This window comes from Fusarium oxysporum, chromosome VI (genome assembly GCF_013085055.1).
Source record: "Fusarium oxysporum Fo47 chromosome VI, complete sequence".
Taxonomy (NCBI): domain Eukaryota; kingdom Fungi; phylum Ascomycota; class Sordariomycetes; order Hypocreales; family Nectriaceae; genus Fusarium; species Fusarium oxysporum.
The window spans coordinates 480,713-495,376 of record NC_072845.1 but is presented as its reverse complement, the minus strand read 5'-3'; the positions used below and the strand labels follow the sequence as shown (position 1 = coordinate 495,376).

General features: G+C 48.3%; 7 protein-coding genes across 7 annotated transcripts; 3 read left to right on the top strand and 4 right to left on the bottom strand.

Moving 5' to 3' along the window:
* Nucleotides 1-253: 253 nt before the first annotated feature.
* On the bottom strand, nt 254-2,435 carry FOBCDRAFT_320204 (fungal-specific transcription factor domain-containing protein; the record flags this gene model as incomplete). Its single annotated transcript, XM_059612042.1, has 3 exons — nt 2,246-2,435; nt 2,147-2,194; nt 254-2,098 (listed from the first exon to the last, which is right to left on the bottom strand). The coding sequence occupies exons 1-3, from the start codon at nt 2,333-2,335 to the stop codon at nt 254-256; spliced, it is 1,983 nt and encodes a 660-aa protein (XP_059467321.1). The 5' UTR covers nt 2,336-2,435.
* A 60-nt stretch (nt 2,436-2,495) lies between these two features.
* Nucleotides 2,496-3,997, top strand: FOBCDRAFT_240657 (beta-lactamase-like protein; the record flags this gene model as incomplete). Its single annotated transcript, XM_031187400.3, has 5 exons — nt 2,496-2,549; nt 2,661; nt 2,786-2,856; nt 2,996-3,325; nt 3,374-3,997. 5 exons carry the CDS (start codon nt 2,496-2,498, stop codon nt 3,995-3,997), a joined length of 1,080 nt encoding a protein of 359 aa, XP_031038535.3.
* An 875-nt stretch (nt 3,998-4,872) lies between these two features.
* On the top strand, nt 4,873-6,353 carry FOBCDRAFT_240656 (uncharacterized protein; the record flags this gene model as incomplete). Its single annotated transcript, XM_031187401.2, has 2 exons — nt 4,873-6,165; nt 6,216-6,353. The coding sequence occupies 2 exons, from the start codon at nt 4,873-4,875 to the stop codon at nt 6,351-6,353; spliced, it is 1,431 nt and encodes a 476-aa protein (XP_031038536.2).
* Nucleotides 6,354-6,496: 143 nt separating this feature from the next.
* Nucleotides 6,497-7,602, bottom strand: FOBCDRAFT_275046 (uncharacterized protein; the record flags this gene model as incomplete). The annotated part of the gene is made up of 2 exons (XM_031187402.2): nt 6,497-7,501; nt 7,555-7,602. The coding sequence occupies 2 exons, from the start codon at nt 7,600-7,602 to the stop codon at nt 6,497-6,499; spliced, it is 1,053 nt and encodes a 350-aa protein (XP_031038537.2).
* A 582-nt stretch (nt 7,603-8,184) lies between these two features.
* Nucleotides 8,185-9,591, bottom strand: FOBCDRAFT_202568 (major facilitator superfamily domain-containing protein; the record flags this gene model as incomplete). The annotated part of the gene is made up of 2 exons (XM_031187403.2): nt 8,185-9,198; nt 9,256-9,591. 2 exons carry the CDS (start codon nt 9,589-9,591, stop codon nt 8,185-8,187), a joined length of 1,350 nt encoding a protein of 449 aa, XP_031038538.2.
* A 772-nt stretch (nt 9,592-10,363) lies between these two features.
* On the bottom strand, nt 10,364-11,539 carry FOBCDRAFT_275044 (uncharacterized protein; the record flags this gene model as incomplete). Its single annotated transcript, XM_031187404.2, has 4 exons — nt 10,364-10,478; nt 10,534-11,265; nt 11,315-11,462; nt 11,512-11,539. 4 exons carry the CDS (start codon nt 11,537-11,539, stop codon nt 10,364-10,366), a joined length of 1,023 nt encoding a protein of 340 aa, XP_031038539.2.
* A 345-nt stretch (nt 11,540-11,884) lies between these two features.
* On the top strand, nt 11,885-14,557 carry FOBCDRAFT_184286 (uncharacterized protein; the record flags this gene model as incomplete). The annotated part of the gene is made up of 4 exons (XM_059608595.1): nt 11,885-12,057; nt 12,296-13,254; nt 13,334-13,509; nt 13,823-14,557. Exons 1-4 carry the CDS (start codon nt 11,921-11,923, stop codon nt 14,555-14,557), a joined length of 2,007 nt encoding a protein of 668 aa, XP_059465068.1. The 5' UTR covers nt 11,885-11,920.
* Between the last annotated feature and the right edge of the window lie 107 nt (nt 14,558-14,664).

Here is a 14,664-nt window from a genome sequence, read left to right as displayed (position 1 = left end):
CCTAGCTCTTTGTATGACGTTGTTGCTGATTAAGGCGGCCGCCGCCCATGGTAGCAATAGACTCGCATCAAAAGTGTGAGAAATCGAATGAGAAAAGAAGAACCAAGGCTAAAAGGACAATATAATGGATATTCTAATACCGCCGAGAGTTTTGAATGAGATAAGCGGAAACACCACAGTGGCGCATTTCAAATTGTATTATGTAGGACTATTCTTGGCCGCAAACATTCGTGTTTCGAAACGTGATGTGAGGCTACTTGGCGCGATGTAATGTGTCGTCTGTGCTGTGATAAGGCATCAGATCACTTCCAAAACTGTCCATAATGTCGGTCCCGAACTGATGTTGCCCATACGCTGTTTGATATGAAGGACCTATGCTCAAAGACTGAGCGAAATACCCGCTGCGCAATAGTTCGTTCATTGGTTGAGGAACCAACACATCTCCAAGGTCAGGTTGTAGAATGGTGTCCCAGTTCGTTCCCACCGTCTCTGCCTCCATGGTCATAAAGTTTCTACCATCAGTACCTCCCTGATGATGGCCCAAGGGTTCCTCCGGATACACAACAGCAAGCATTTTTCGATACAGCCGTTCGATAATTCTGAGTGCGGAATTGGCAAGAACATTCTTCCTGGCGTGCAAAGACTTCAGTCTTTCGATGCCCAACTCAAGATTCCTCCTGGTCGCTGCAAACTGTTCCCTTAGTTCATTCGGAAAGCGAATATGCACCGCTGCAACGAGCACCATCGCGTCAAACGTCGCGAACACCAAACTAAACGCTTTGTACTGTAAAGGCTCTGTCTGGTCGAATAGACGGCCTTGAGACTCCAAGATTTGCATCGCCGCGTGAAAGGCCTTGTGGCGGCTGCTCGGATCTGCAAAGATGAAGGGTCGATGCAAAGCAAAGACGACAAAGTGCACATTAGTGAACATTGTTTCCAAGGCCGTAGAAAGCCAAGGAGGCTCTCCCTGGCGTGATCTCTGGGCTGTCGTCCATGCGGGAAGATTCGCAATATTAGTAAGAATAGTTTCGTGGATTTTCTCAACTGGGACACGCCAGTCATCTACTTTATCGAGATTATGAATGTCCTGTAAGAATTTGTAAGCCGTGTGATAGCCGCATAAGATGACGTCGCGAGGTTGCGGTGGCCTTTGCTTGCCAGAGCTGTCCCTTGATGACATTGGCAAGGCCACGTCGTTGGGACTCATGCTTGTCGACATGGGTCTTCCAAGTACAATACCCATATGAGCATCCCAGAGGTGAAGGATAAGCCAGACGTTGCGGCCCAATTCGCGATCCGATGGCTTTTCAGTTTTCGAGTATGTCGTTGACTCTGGTTCTATCAGATGTAGACCGAGTTCTTGAGCGTCGCGGATAGCAGTTCCGAGCGTGTGCCATGCCTCGATTACTGCCCCTGTGGTCTTTTCAAAACAAGCTCGCATCAGCTCAGCCTGCACTCCCGCGAGAGTGGGCTCGCTCTTTCTGAAAGATGAAGCGAGTCGACGACCCGCATCACTGTATTCCGCCGCCCGATCTGACAACTCCATATCGACGGCATACTTCAGGTCATTCAGGCTCTCATTATATTGTGCGGGTTGGAAAAGCAGGGCTTGTGCTAGAACTTGGAAGAGCAGAGCAGGGAAAGATCGGAGGGTGGCCGGTAAGGCGTCTGGTCCTCCTTTGAATTGAACATGGGTCAGGCGGCCCCATTGAGCAAGTTGATTGATAAAGGTAGCTTCGTCGACGATATCGTAGTGCCATGCTACATTTTTGAAGAAGTCTTGCACGAGAATGTCTATGTGTCTTGGAGACGGAAGTTCTCGAATTATGCTCATGTATTCACTAGGGGCAGGACAGTCCCTGGGCGGTACTTGATGCAAAAGATTTGCAGACTCCCCCAGGCTACGGAGGACTCCTGGTGTTCCTTTTGTATTGTCGCCATAACCCAATGGTTTGAACTCATCGGGCACAACGCCCGAGGCGGGTGGAATTGGTTCTGGGCATGCTTGCAAGACGCCGTTCATGGATTGGTCCTGGAGCTCGACAGGGAGGAAAGTAAAGGGTGCGCGGTTGGCATCCAAATCATAGAGGCAGACGTCCTGTTTCCTCAGCAAATGGCATGTCCCTAGGGAGACGAACACGCTTACTGCTTTACCTCGTTTCATACAATGAGCACATGGCTGGCGACGGTCGCACTACAGTACAACGTTAGTCTGGGGTGCCTTGTTAAACGCAAGTGCCAATACCTTTTGTTTACGTCGCTGACACTCCCTGCACGAAATTACAGAGCGCTTGCGCCTCGGGGACGGTCCACTGCTGTTGTGGCTCACAAGCATTGGAATTTACACGTCGATAACTACTAGAGCTTTGAGGAATTGCAAAAGAACAAGTAGAGCATGCTTGTGTACAAATGGGGCAGGGTATAAACCGTGAGTTGGTTGGTAAGGGACTAGAGTTTTGTTCCAATTTTGCAAAACGCCGCAACCCCGCTTCAGTATGACGAGATGCTGTGGCGCATTGCAGAGCGAGGAACATAAAGCCTGTCTTTGGGTAAGAACACGCCTTCCCGCTCCTCAACCTTGAGCAGACTAGTGCACCAGTCTCAGAGACTTAGTCGCCGATTAACAAGAGGTTGAAATTGAATATAGGGCCGGCGTGCAGGGTGAAGAGAAAGTGTATGACCAGGCGTTACAAGCGATCGTAGATACCCTCTGCTATATAGTTTTTGGAAGCTATCAGGCTCACAAAATTAGAATTATCATCTATCGCCAGCTTCATCAGTTAAGGGTGTATTGTTACTGCTCGCGATGTTTGTGATTATCTCTGGCACCTCAATGTTGAGACGCGAACATTTTTGGTCAGCTGGTCCGTTCACAAGGTTTCTGACTAAGACAATTCAAGACAACCGAGTGGGATAGATGGGGAAGATGCATTTTTCTCACAACGTACGGGGCAGTTTCCACGGTTTCACCTAGTCTCTTTACACATCATAACAGTACAATTCGGATAAGCAAACAATGGCGCCTACACGGCTTCGAGTCGAAACCCGCATCAGCCATGGCATTGCTCAAGATATGGTATCGTCTTTGATTGTGGGTAGTCAAGCAGCTGTACTCGTTGATGTACCCTTGACTATTCCTCAAGCAAAAGAGCTTGTCCCATGGATCCGCTCCAACGCCAGTGTGCCATTAGTGGCGATATTTGCCACACATTTCCATCCAGATCATTATCTCGCCGCTCACATTATCTTGGAGAGCTTTCCTGAAGCCGACTTATATGCTACCGAGAAGACAGTGGCTTTGATCGATGACATCATCGAGGGCAAAGTGTGTAATTGCTCAGACCAAACAATTGACTAGCTAACATGGAAATAGACTGCATTCTGGAAGTCGGCACTAGGTGGTGAAAACATTGCCAACTCGCCAAGAATCCCCAAGGCTTTCCCGCCGACCTTCTTTTCGCTTCCAGGGGACGATATTGTCCATCTTCTTGGGCCCGTCAACGGAGATAGCCCTGAGCAGACCATGTTCTGGATCCCCTCTATCAAAACATTGATTGCCGGCGATGTCGTATACGGCCATGGAATGCATATGTGGCTCGCTGATCTTGATGACCCGTCAATGACGGAAGCATGGCTCGACTCTTTGCGACTAATCGACTCTCTCGGTGCAGAGAGAATTATTCCAGGACATGCACTCAGTGACCAAGAAGGTTTCAATGGAAGTAAGGATACGGACCACACACGAGCGTACGTTCGCTTCTTTCAGAAGGAGATCGAGTCGAAACCGAGGGATAACTTTACGCCAGAAGAGATCACTGCTAAGTTTGACGAAGCTTTTCCAGAGTTGGCAGAGATAGAAGAGGGTTCGACCTCGAGGCTTTTGCTCCAGATTAACGCTCAGCATCTTGGCAAGGGAGGCCAGCGACAAAAGCACGACGTTGATCTAGTTGCACTTCAAAAGTCTTATAACGCAAGCTGGGACTTCAGCAAGAACTGATTTACGGCGACCGAATATAACAACTCACCTGGCTGGCATGTGTCAGCGCAGGTGAAAGTTGACGTATTTTTGTTATAAAGACAATATATTTTATCGGAGAAACCTGTCTACACCCAATTCACCACTCTTTGTAACCGATCGAGTCAGGATTGATAGCAACCCTACGCCGGAATAAGCGATGGGAAAACAGTACTGTGTAGATGAGTTGCATGTTGTGCTTGGTGGAGGTAATTATGCTAGTGTACGTGAAGATAGTCTTGCCCTCCTCCGTCGGGGCGTTCTGTCTTACAAAGTAGAGGACAAGTACCGTGATCGTGATAAGAATAAGACCGCTAGCCCTAGAAAACATCAGCATATGAAGATCTATCATTAGCTTGGGTCTCTATCTCTTACGTGAGGCAGGCGTAGGTCCCAGGTAGATAGTGCGGTGCGTCCCTGAAATAACGTCGAGTAAGCCAGTAAGCTCTTAGTGGATATTCGCGATGACGAATTACTGTGACCGGAACACCAAAGAACCCGCGATACCACCTGTACCCTTCGATTGCCTTGATAAAAGGCCGACGGGACCGGCGGAGTACTAACCGAATTTGGACAGACAATTGTAACGGCGGGGCCGCTCCGACGGCATCGTGTTGCGGAAGACGAATACTGTAGGGGAGATCCAATAATACGGTCTAGGCTTGAGCACGAATATGCTTGGCTAACACTGGTCACCTATTAGAATTCCTCTTATTCCTAAGCGATTTTTAATTCGTTAACTTTGCAAATGTTCATATAAGCTGCACCTTGATACAACTTGACGGATACCTAGACCATTGTTACTCCCACGAACTATCTCACTTGACGAACAACAGCATCAGACCGGTAGTTCCTCAATGGCTCCTCTCAAAGTCATCATAGTCGGCGGTGGCCTCGCCGGCGCATGTCTAGCAAACGGCCTCATCAACAAAGCCGACGGTCAAATCGACGTTACAGTCTTCGAACGCGACGAAGCTGGTTCAGAACGGGGAGGCTACCAAATCCGCCTTGGCGCTCACGCGCTCATCGGGTTCAAAGCCTGTTTGACAAAAGATCAATATTCTGCCCTACTGCCCTGCTTCGGTAAATCGGGGGGCGTGGTTTCATCAGCACCTTGTATATTCAGTCCTTCCGACTTGAAGGTCCTGATTGACTTGAGTAAGGCTCCTGTGTATGAGAAGAGTGCCCCGATCGCACGAACACGACTTCGGAACTTTCTTCAGAAGCCACTTCAGGAGAGGGATGCTATTCGGTTTGGCAAGAAGTATGTTAGGCATGAAGTACTTCAAGGAGAGGTAGCTGGACAAAGCAGCATCAGGGTTCACTTCAGCGACGATACCCACCACGACTGCGATGTCCTCATATCTGCCGAAGGAAGCGGAAGCCGCATCAACAAACAGATTGGACTGAACAACATCATCACCGAGGTGACGCCTGGACACGGTGGTTACTTAGGAAAATGCCATTTACCGTGGTCTGTACTACAGACTTTGCCGAGACAGCTTCTAGAAAAAGGAACCATTTACACCGGCAACTCCAAGGTCAAAGTATTTGCCGCTGTGTATCTACCAGAATGCCTATCATCTACCAAAAAGACATCAAATGCAGATGGCTCAGATATCCTCAAACCCAAAAACTATGACGAGGATGAAGCCTCCCTATTTCTCGGCATGGCATGGACTACAGGGCCTGAAGCCGCAGAGCTACCTCAAGTCAAAGACAAGAAGGGGTTGATGAAAAAGAAGCTCGACGAGGCTGGCTTCCATCCTGACTTTCACAAGCTGGTTGATGCTGTTGACGAAGAAGAAATCATGACAACACCTTGGAGATACGCAAGAAACGACACGCCTGTTGATTGGAGACAACAACTTCTGTCTACGAACGAGAAAAAGTCATATCCAAGCATTGCCAATCCGCGCGTCTGGCTCATTGGAGATTCTATCCATCCAATGCTTCCGTCCAGAGGAATGGGCGCGAATAATGCGATCCACGATACAGCTGATGCACTTGGTCCATTACTGGAACTTGCTAAAATGAAGAACATGTATGGGAGTGTGACCGATGAGCAGGTTGGTGACCAGTTGGCGGTGTATGAGAAAGCCATGATGCCAAGGGCTTTTGAATGGGTCAAGAAAAGCAGCAATCAACAGGTGTTAATCCTTTCTTCGTAGCGTGATGATTAGAGCTGACGATGTAATAGTTACCGGACTTGGATAGTTTGATTGGTAGAGGAATAATTATTGGTCTGCGAGTGATGCTTTTCGTGGTTGGTGGTTTCGTGAGCTGTCTTAGGATGTTTGGCTGGGAACCCAAGGATGATGCCCCCGAGCTTCCTTGATGGATAAATGCCATTATGCATATTCTTAGCTTTTATACTAGCAAGTTCACAACAAGAAGTAGTGGCTAGCGATGAAGAAAAGTATAGACCTCAGTATAAGCTAACAAGTCCATATTTCTATAGAAAGCTAGTAACTATTCATCTTAATTCCTGCTGTGGCCTGGTTGGCCACCGAAATGATCCAGCCGTCTATTCACTTTCACAAGTATCTGCGACGCGTCATATACCAAAATACACACCGATAAAACAACGACGAACCCAGCACAGATTAAGGGCCCAAGAATTGAGAATATAGTAAGACCATACGACGCTGATTGAAAAGCGTGGTCACGACCGAGAGCCTCGGTGGCGAGCCCAACCTGCATAGATGTGAGCACGACAACTATGTATACAGTCGTCGCAGTAATCCACCCAAGATTTGCCTTGAGAAATGTTGAAGATCGGTGCCAACGGCGTGCAAAGCCTGCTGGGTTGCCTTGGATAAAGTAGTAGATATAATCCAGTCGACTTAGTTGTAACTCCTTATGGTAGAATCGTGGGTTGATGTCGGGATAGATATGCTCAGTGTCTAGCTGCCGTATGAAGGTTGTCCAATCGGACCAGCGAATGTCGTCATTAGGGAGGAGATACCTCTCCTTCGCTAGCAGTAAGTCACTTTCATGTCGAATCAAAGCGGCATATGAATATAAAAACCCCAACGCTACTTTGTGAAGCTTCCGCTGCTCACAATCCTGCATCTCCCCTTCCGCACCAGTCGAGCAATCACAATTCTCTGAACAGCAGAGGAAGTCAGTCCAGACGGCAGGCTCTAATAAGAATCGTGGAAGCGGTTTGATAAATATCTTGCCTGTCGTCCATACAAGATGCATATCCATATCCTCCGTGATGACAATTTCTCGGTCTTTCCAGATCTGGCTGTGGAGTGGTCTGGCTGGCACAGGACTTCCTGCAATCCATAGCCATCGCTGTATCCTGCTTAGACGTTCAATATCAAGCTCTTTGGTAATACAGGTAGCAAGATGGCCATCAGGCGAAACCAAATCATAAGAATCGCTGCAATAAGATGCAGGAAAAAGACTCAAGAGCGAGCTGTTTTCATGGTCTGGATTCTGGTGGTATTTCAAGAGCTGTATGGAGAACGGTGCCAGCTAAATTCCAGTTAGTTTCCCTCGGACACTTTGCAGACCAATAAGCGAGTTACCCGACTCCCGCGCACATTGGACCCTTCCAAAGTCTTCGCTTGTGCCATGATACCGCCGGAAGGATGAACAAAATTGAACGGGTGAGTGATTTTTCAGCTCAAAACACTTTGACGCAGAGAGGAATTTGCGCTAGTTGTGCCACTGAACGCTGGCTGCGAGCCTGGCGTTCGGGTAATTACGGCCTGAAGCTTTGTAATTGGCTGGGATTGAAGATATGCAGCCAGTGCCCTGTTATACATGCCTGTGCGTCTGCATAACCAAGAACTGGATAATATAACAGCTCGATTTGAAGAGGAGTGACTCGTTTTATATGGCGACTACAAGCTCTCAGCCACATGTCTTAACTGCAAATAACGCATCTATTGAGAGAAGTGGCAAGAGGTATTAGGGCGCAGTAATAACGTGCAAAGAATTGACATGGAAAATTAGCCGCCCCGTCTCATACCTAGCCTTACCTCGTTGCACAAAGGATAGCTGAAAAGCTTTATGCTAGGAGTATGGGGCTGTAAGATGCTAAATCATGTAACACACCGATAGTAACATTCTTCTTTTTCGCTACAAGGGCTCATACATCGGTTTGAAGTATGGAGAGACCATAGAGACATTAGGACGCCCTTCACTACAAGATTCTAAACCCTTGCCCACTTGAAACCCGCCTGCAAATATCGTGCAGTCCCATACGCAAATACCGAAGCAATCATTGTACAACCACAAAACAACTGCAAGCCCATGAAGCTATTGCCGCCTCCATTCTTATCCGAGATTAACGCACCACCAAGTGGACTCCCCGTCAAAGCCCCAAACGCATTGACAAGTGACGCGAGTCCAATCCTCGTACCGATTTCTTCAATTGGGCTGATCTGACCAACACAGCCAGGGAAGATGGACACGTAGCCACCTGAGCCGTACCCGAAAGCAACGGCATATGCCATGATAGCTCCCGTGCTTTGACTGCCCGGGATCCAGAGCACTAGCGTCAAGATGCCTGTGAATGCGGTGATTATCAACATGCAGTTGAACTGACCGATGAGATCTGCTAGTGCACCTGCTGTCAAGCGACCAATGAGGCTGATACCGTTGATAAGAGGGAGAAGGTAAGGAACAAGATCTGAAGAAACGCCGCTTGCCTTAGCCTGGATGATAATGTAGTTCAAAGGTAGAAACATTCCCCAAAAGAATAGAAAGCCACCAAGCATTGTCAAAAGCATGACTGGTTCTTTGAAACACCTTTGATAATCTGATAACGCGAAAGGACGAGGTTTCGGTGGCGTGCGCGACTTGATCAACATGCACGAAATCGCCATGAAAGCCAAGAACATAAATCCCACCACTCTTAATGTCCATCCGAAACCGATGGTCTTGAACAAGCGAGATAGCATAATTGGAAGTACTATACCACCGGCGGAAGATCCAGAGTTGACGATACCAAAGACAGTACCGCGTTTCTTTCTGAACCATGATGTTGTCGAGGTAAGAGAAGCGGTGAAGACGGCACCTGAGCCCATTGAGCTTAGTAGAGCTTGCGAGAGGAGGATTTGGTAGTATTGCGTGGATAAAGAGAGCATCATTATGCCAAGGACGTATACTGGAGCGCCGATGAGAAGAAGCCATCGAGGGCCGTATGAATCATAGACACGACCCCACTAGGATTGCTCTATTAGCTATTTTGGATTGCAAATGATATTAACGGTGCGACTCACAACAGCGGAACCTCCGACTTGGAAGAAAACCTGCAAACTCGTGATCCAACTGATGGCGCTGGGGCTGTAATCTACCAAAGGATCGGTCTGGTAGTATTCGAGAAATACGCCGACGCAGGTTACTAGGCCGAAGGTACAGAAGAGGCCGAACCAGCCTCCGACAACGACGAGCCATGCTTCTCTGCCTCCTTCGGGATATTCAGTCTCGCTGACGGGAGATAGTATTCGTGATTCTGAGTATGCCTCAACGTGGGGACCCTTTTCCGATGTCTCGATGTCGACATCTTGTCTGGTAGAGCTTGTGTCATTCGAGAGTGAGCTCTCAGTTTGGGCCATGGTGATCTAGTGTTTTGGTTGACTTGGGATGAGCGTATTAAGGGACGACGGATTCGTAATGGTGTCGAAGCAATACCTGGTTGCTAAGGATTTGTTTTGAGGTAGTCATACAAAACCGGAATCGCGGAGTCTGGACCCGTACCGAGCCGATAGAAGCAGATAACAGATCAACTTCGCAGCGGCAATAGCAGCTAAGCACGAAGGGAAGCGATGCTCTGAGGTAGTAGCCGGTGGAGGTACATCGGCTTAGGATAGATCCCCACGGGGTAAGAGTCGACGTCTGACCTGTAGCCGACGGGGCCGCACGGGGAATGGTGCAGACCCCGTTGAGATTTAGTCCGAGAGGGGAAGAGAAGTCAGCTAAAATACTTCGGATACTTGGCAATTTAGGGCCTGATGCTGGTGGCGGAGGATCGGACTTTCTGCTTCTGTGAGATTGACGGTTATCATTATGCATGATATGGAATTAGTATTCTCCGTGTGGTATGTGGTAGCACGATCGACCTTTGTCGCGAGACGTAGATGATCTGCAAAAAATAGCAGTATAAGAAAAGATCCATGTTCGCTGTATTGAAGAACTATAAACGATCTGTTATTTGTGCTATATGATGGATGGAGAAGATATGGTAGGACGCTATAGTCTCCATTATACGAAGGAGTCACGAGAAGTACTAGTACAGTTATGTATGCAAGCTATCCTACTGCATTAAATTAATTCCGAAGATGGAACCGTAGCATTAAGTTCTATGAGACGCCCAGCACCAATGGTAAGCTAGATGTCTAACTTGACCGGCCGAGCAAAGTCCATCGTCAAAACCTTTGTCTTGCCATTCTTCTCGACGGCTTTTGTAGCCGCTTCAGTCTTGGTCCTCCAAGGTGGAATGCATCTGCAGTATGTCAGTTAATCTTCCATTCCAGCTTTGCTCGGGCAAGGTTGCGTACGCTTCATCATGTAAACACCAGATCACCTGAGACGGATTACCCAACCAACCAACCTTCATAGCCGCAAACTCAGCTGCAGAACCATCAAATGGTCTACCATTAAGATTCGCTCTTCCAGCGATAGCCAATATCGCAATATCAGGCTTTGGCTGTAAGTCTCGCAGAATACCCTCATAACCTCCTAGATGTGCACTCCAAAGAAATGCTTTCTCACCAATGACAAAGTTGAACATCAATTGCCCACCATCACTGTGCGAAAAGAGGTTTCGCTTTCGGTCGCCGACATACTCGATAAAGGAGCGGTGGCCAGGTGTTAGCTTCTCCGCCGGCATGAGCTCTCCGATCTTGAGCAAACCGTATTTCATGCCGATTGTGATATCGAGAGTACAGCTGTAGGGACTCGCTGACCCTTTGTATACAGTCGCTGTGTCGATAACTTCAGGGTGATCTGTAGGCATCATGCAGTGCAATGAAGGCCAGACATCTACTGAAAACGCTGCAAGTTTGTCCAGTGGACGTCGAGGTGCTCCAGGAGGACCGGGACAGAACAACGATGGGTTAGCATTAGCTTTATTCCAGGTCTCGCGAGTGAATAACGGAATTCTCTCGCCGCCTTGAACAGGCAGGAGTTGGTGTTCTGGAACGCCGCCCTCTCTTAGGAGGTTGATTGCTTCGTTATTGGCTATGACGATGGCGCCGGTCATGATGGCGATGCGATCTGCGCCGGGGAGGCTTTTTCTCCAGGTTAGGGTAGCCTCTTCGTCAGATTTATAGAACTTACTGGTCGAAATGAGCATGTGAGATAAAGATATAGTCGGCCTCTTTTACTTCGTCAACTGGGAGATAAGTCTTCAGTACGGAAGGTCTGTCGAGCCAAGTATCTAGGAAGACGGTGACGCCTCTTGTTCGAAGGCGGAATGTCGTGGCACCTATTGGTTCAATGACAGTGCTTGTTTAGAGAAATGAAGATAAACATACCGAACCATTCAAGGGTAGAATCTTCCATTTCAATTTTGATCTGGTCGACAATTGGGATCGTTGTTCGTGAAGTGGACTTTGATGCTCTCGCATAGAGGGCTTCACCACCGTTAGGTTATTGAGAAGTCCAAGCTAAGTTATCCTATTCTGACATAAAACTCAGCCGCTAGCAGCTAGAGAAATATCATTTCTTAAGCTGAAAACCCTTTACCGCTTCATTTAATAGCAAGAGTCCACTGTTCCGTGAGTTCTTACCCTGGAGGAGGCGGGGCCGGCGGGGTAAATAGCACGAATCCAAACGTCGTTAGCACCCCACCATCGTCAAATAACCCGTCCCGCCGCTTCTCACCCACCTTCTACTCTTTTACGAAACCTTGCACCAATTTGTACCGCATCGGGGTACTAAGTCATGGAGCCGAATCCATTATCCTGTGGCCATTGTGGGGAGACGTTCCAACGCCGTGAGCACCGCGATCGACACGTCCTACGACACACGGGCCTCAAGCCGTTTCAGTGCAACGTCTGCTCCAAGTCATTCTCTCGCAAGTCAGTCACTAACTGCGCTCATGGACGCGGTGATCTTGCTGACCTAATATAGTGATACCCTTACTCGTCATCGAGCCTTGCATGGTAGTCAACCTGGTTCGTCCAAAACTCGTCGTCGCTGCCGTGGTCAAGCTTGTGCACCCTGTTCAAGGGTAAAGCAGAGCTGTGATGGAGGCCATCCTTGTTCGCGATGTGAGACTCGCAATTCAGAGTGCATTTATCCTGATAGGGTATCTAGTGCACGGCAAGATGATAGTGATACTATAATCGTTGGAGAGTCATCCCAAGGCCAAGACATCGCTGCTTCATCGCCCCTCACAGCTCAAGGCGCAGACTTCCAGGAGGAAGCGTTTATACCTGGTGACCTTCATGTCGCTTCAGAAGAATGGGACAATCCTCGTTCTATTCCCTCTAATACGAGTGGAATGCCGACGATAGCATCAAGCACCATATACACAACAGTCCCAGATACTTCTTCCAGCTGGGCTTATCTTCCAACCTTGCCCGATGCTTTTCCTTTCAGCGGGGATATTGGCAGTCTTGATGCCATATCAAATAGTCCATGGATGTCTTGGAATCCTGCGATGGCTCATTTCTCCTTTCCCTGGTTCATGGACGAATTGGAGATACCACTTGAGCTACCGGATATGGTACATCCTCCCTCAGATGCAGCACATCACGCAACCTCGGCTCAACAGACTGCAACTGGCCCGGCTTCTACCAAGACTTATTTAAGTCCTGAACATATATGCTCTCCTTATGCGCTGCCATGCCGTTCATTCCCAGAGCTGCAAGCCATGAGTTTGCAAATGGCTGGGGCCGAAGTCTTTGGATATATCCATGAGCTACCTAGACAGGCCGTAGAGGACTTGAACAACTTCTACAAGACGCAGCGAAGAGACTCAACAGTACTAGTAATTCCTGAAGACATCCTACACGCCTTCGTAGAACTATACTTTGAGTATTTCGATTCCCAGTTCCCTTTTCTTCATCCATCTCGCTTGGAGGACCCAGATCTCCCATGGGTTTTGTTATTAGCCGTCGCAGCGGTCGGAAGCCATTATTCTGAGATTCAAGGCGCAGACGAGTATAGCTCTGCGTTATCTGACCTACTAGCCCGAGCTGTTGAACTCACTGTAAGTAGAGTCACAGATGGCAAGGCACTGTATTACGTGGTATCTAACCCTCAAGCCTCAGGTACACGATAACATATTGAATGTCGACGTAACAACAGTACAATGCGTCTTTCTCTTACATGTTCTGTGGCTATTCTCAGGCTCACACAGAGACAAGATCGTTCTGCAGCATAGGCGAAGTAGCCTAGCGACGATGTGCTGGGACCTCATTGGCAAGGCTGACAAACGCAGACACTCGCGTCAGGGTGAGCTTGACAACGAAGCAGCATGGCAAGCTTGGATCACTGAGGAGAGTGAACTACGTCTAGCCACTTGTGTACGTGTATTGGAGTGTTTGAGCCATATCTTTCTAGGTACTCCGCTGGTATTCAACCTCCGTGAGGCGACGCGACAACTGCCGTGTCCTGAAAGGCTATGGCGGCCTCGGGATGCTTCAGAGTGGAAATTACGACAAGAAAACTCTACAGGTATCGTAGTTGTCACTGGCAGTAGGGTTCATTACATGGCTGATAATCCTTTCAGGACGCCAACCCAAGCCAGATACGTTTGCCGCCAGGGTTATTCTTCTCGAACTATACATCGACGACAGAAATTACTACCGCCAAATGTGCACTTCGCAACTTTTGCAGTCGTCATTTGCCTCATACTTGAACTCCTCAGCAAATAGTGATACTCAACACGCACCAAACCCTTCGTTTCACAGACCTGACACCAGTAGGAGCGAAAATGCTCTTCTAGACACGACTATCGAACAACTGACCTTAAAAAACACGTCGAACCCTGGAGAGTGTACAGACACAATTTTACATGTCATTGCAATCCTGAGGTTGATTCCGCTTGAGACTTTACACTCTGCTACAGGCTGGGAGACGAACAAAGAGCAGATGTTCAAGTCAAAGATGCACCTGAACGACTTCTTCAAGAATAGCGGCGTAAAGGCGCGAAAGGGCTTATGGCATGCTACCTGCATCTTCAAAACAACGCGGAGTTCTCGTCGCCTTGCGTGCTACGATGCGCTTAGTCTTACGGTGGCGATGGATTATATATACTGCTACAGCGAAACATGCGCATCTTTGTCACAAACTTCAACACGGCCTTTGATTACCCGTCTTGATCAGCTACAAGGGAGAGACGCTATTGGTCGATGGATTGAGCATGGCGGTGATAACGTGGTTCACTTGACCGGCGTTGGAATACTGGATGGCTCTGATCATTGTGTTCGTTTCCTTCGAGATCTGGAGAGGACGCTTGTATCTCAGATTGCGTGGCGTGGGTTCTGTCGAGCTTTTGCTAGTAGTTTTGCTCAGTTGAGGCGTGGTGAGACGCCGACGAAGGGCTCGAGGGAGTACGATAATGCTGAATAACTGCTCTCTCTATACAAGAGAAAGGACCAACATGCAAAGAGTAACCTTGTGAGAACATGGCAATATTTAAGCATAGATGTCTACACTGTCACTGCGAAATTAGCTAA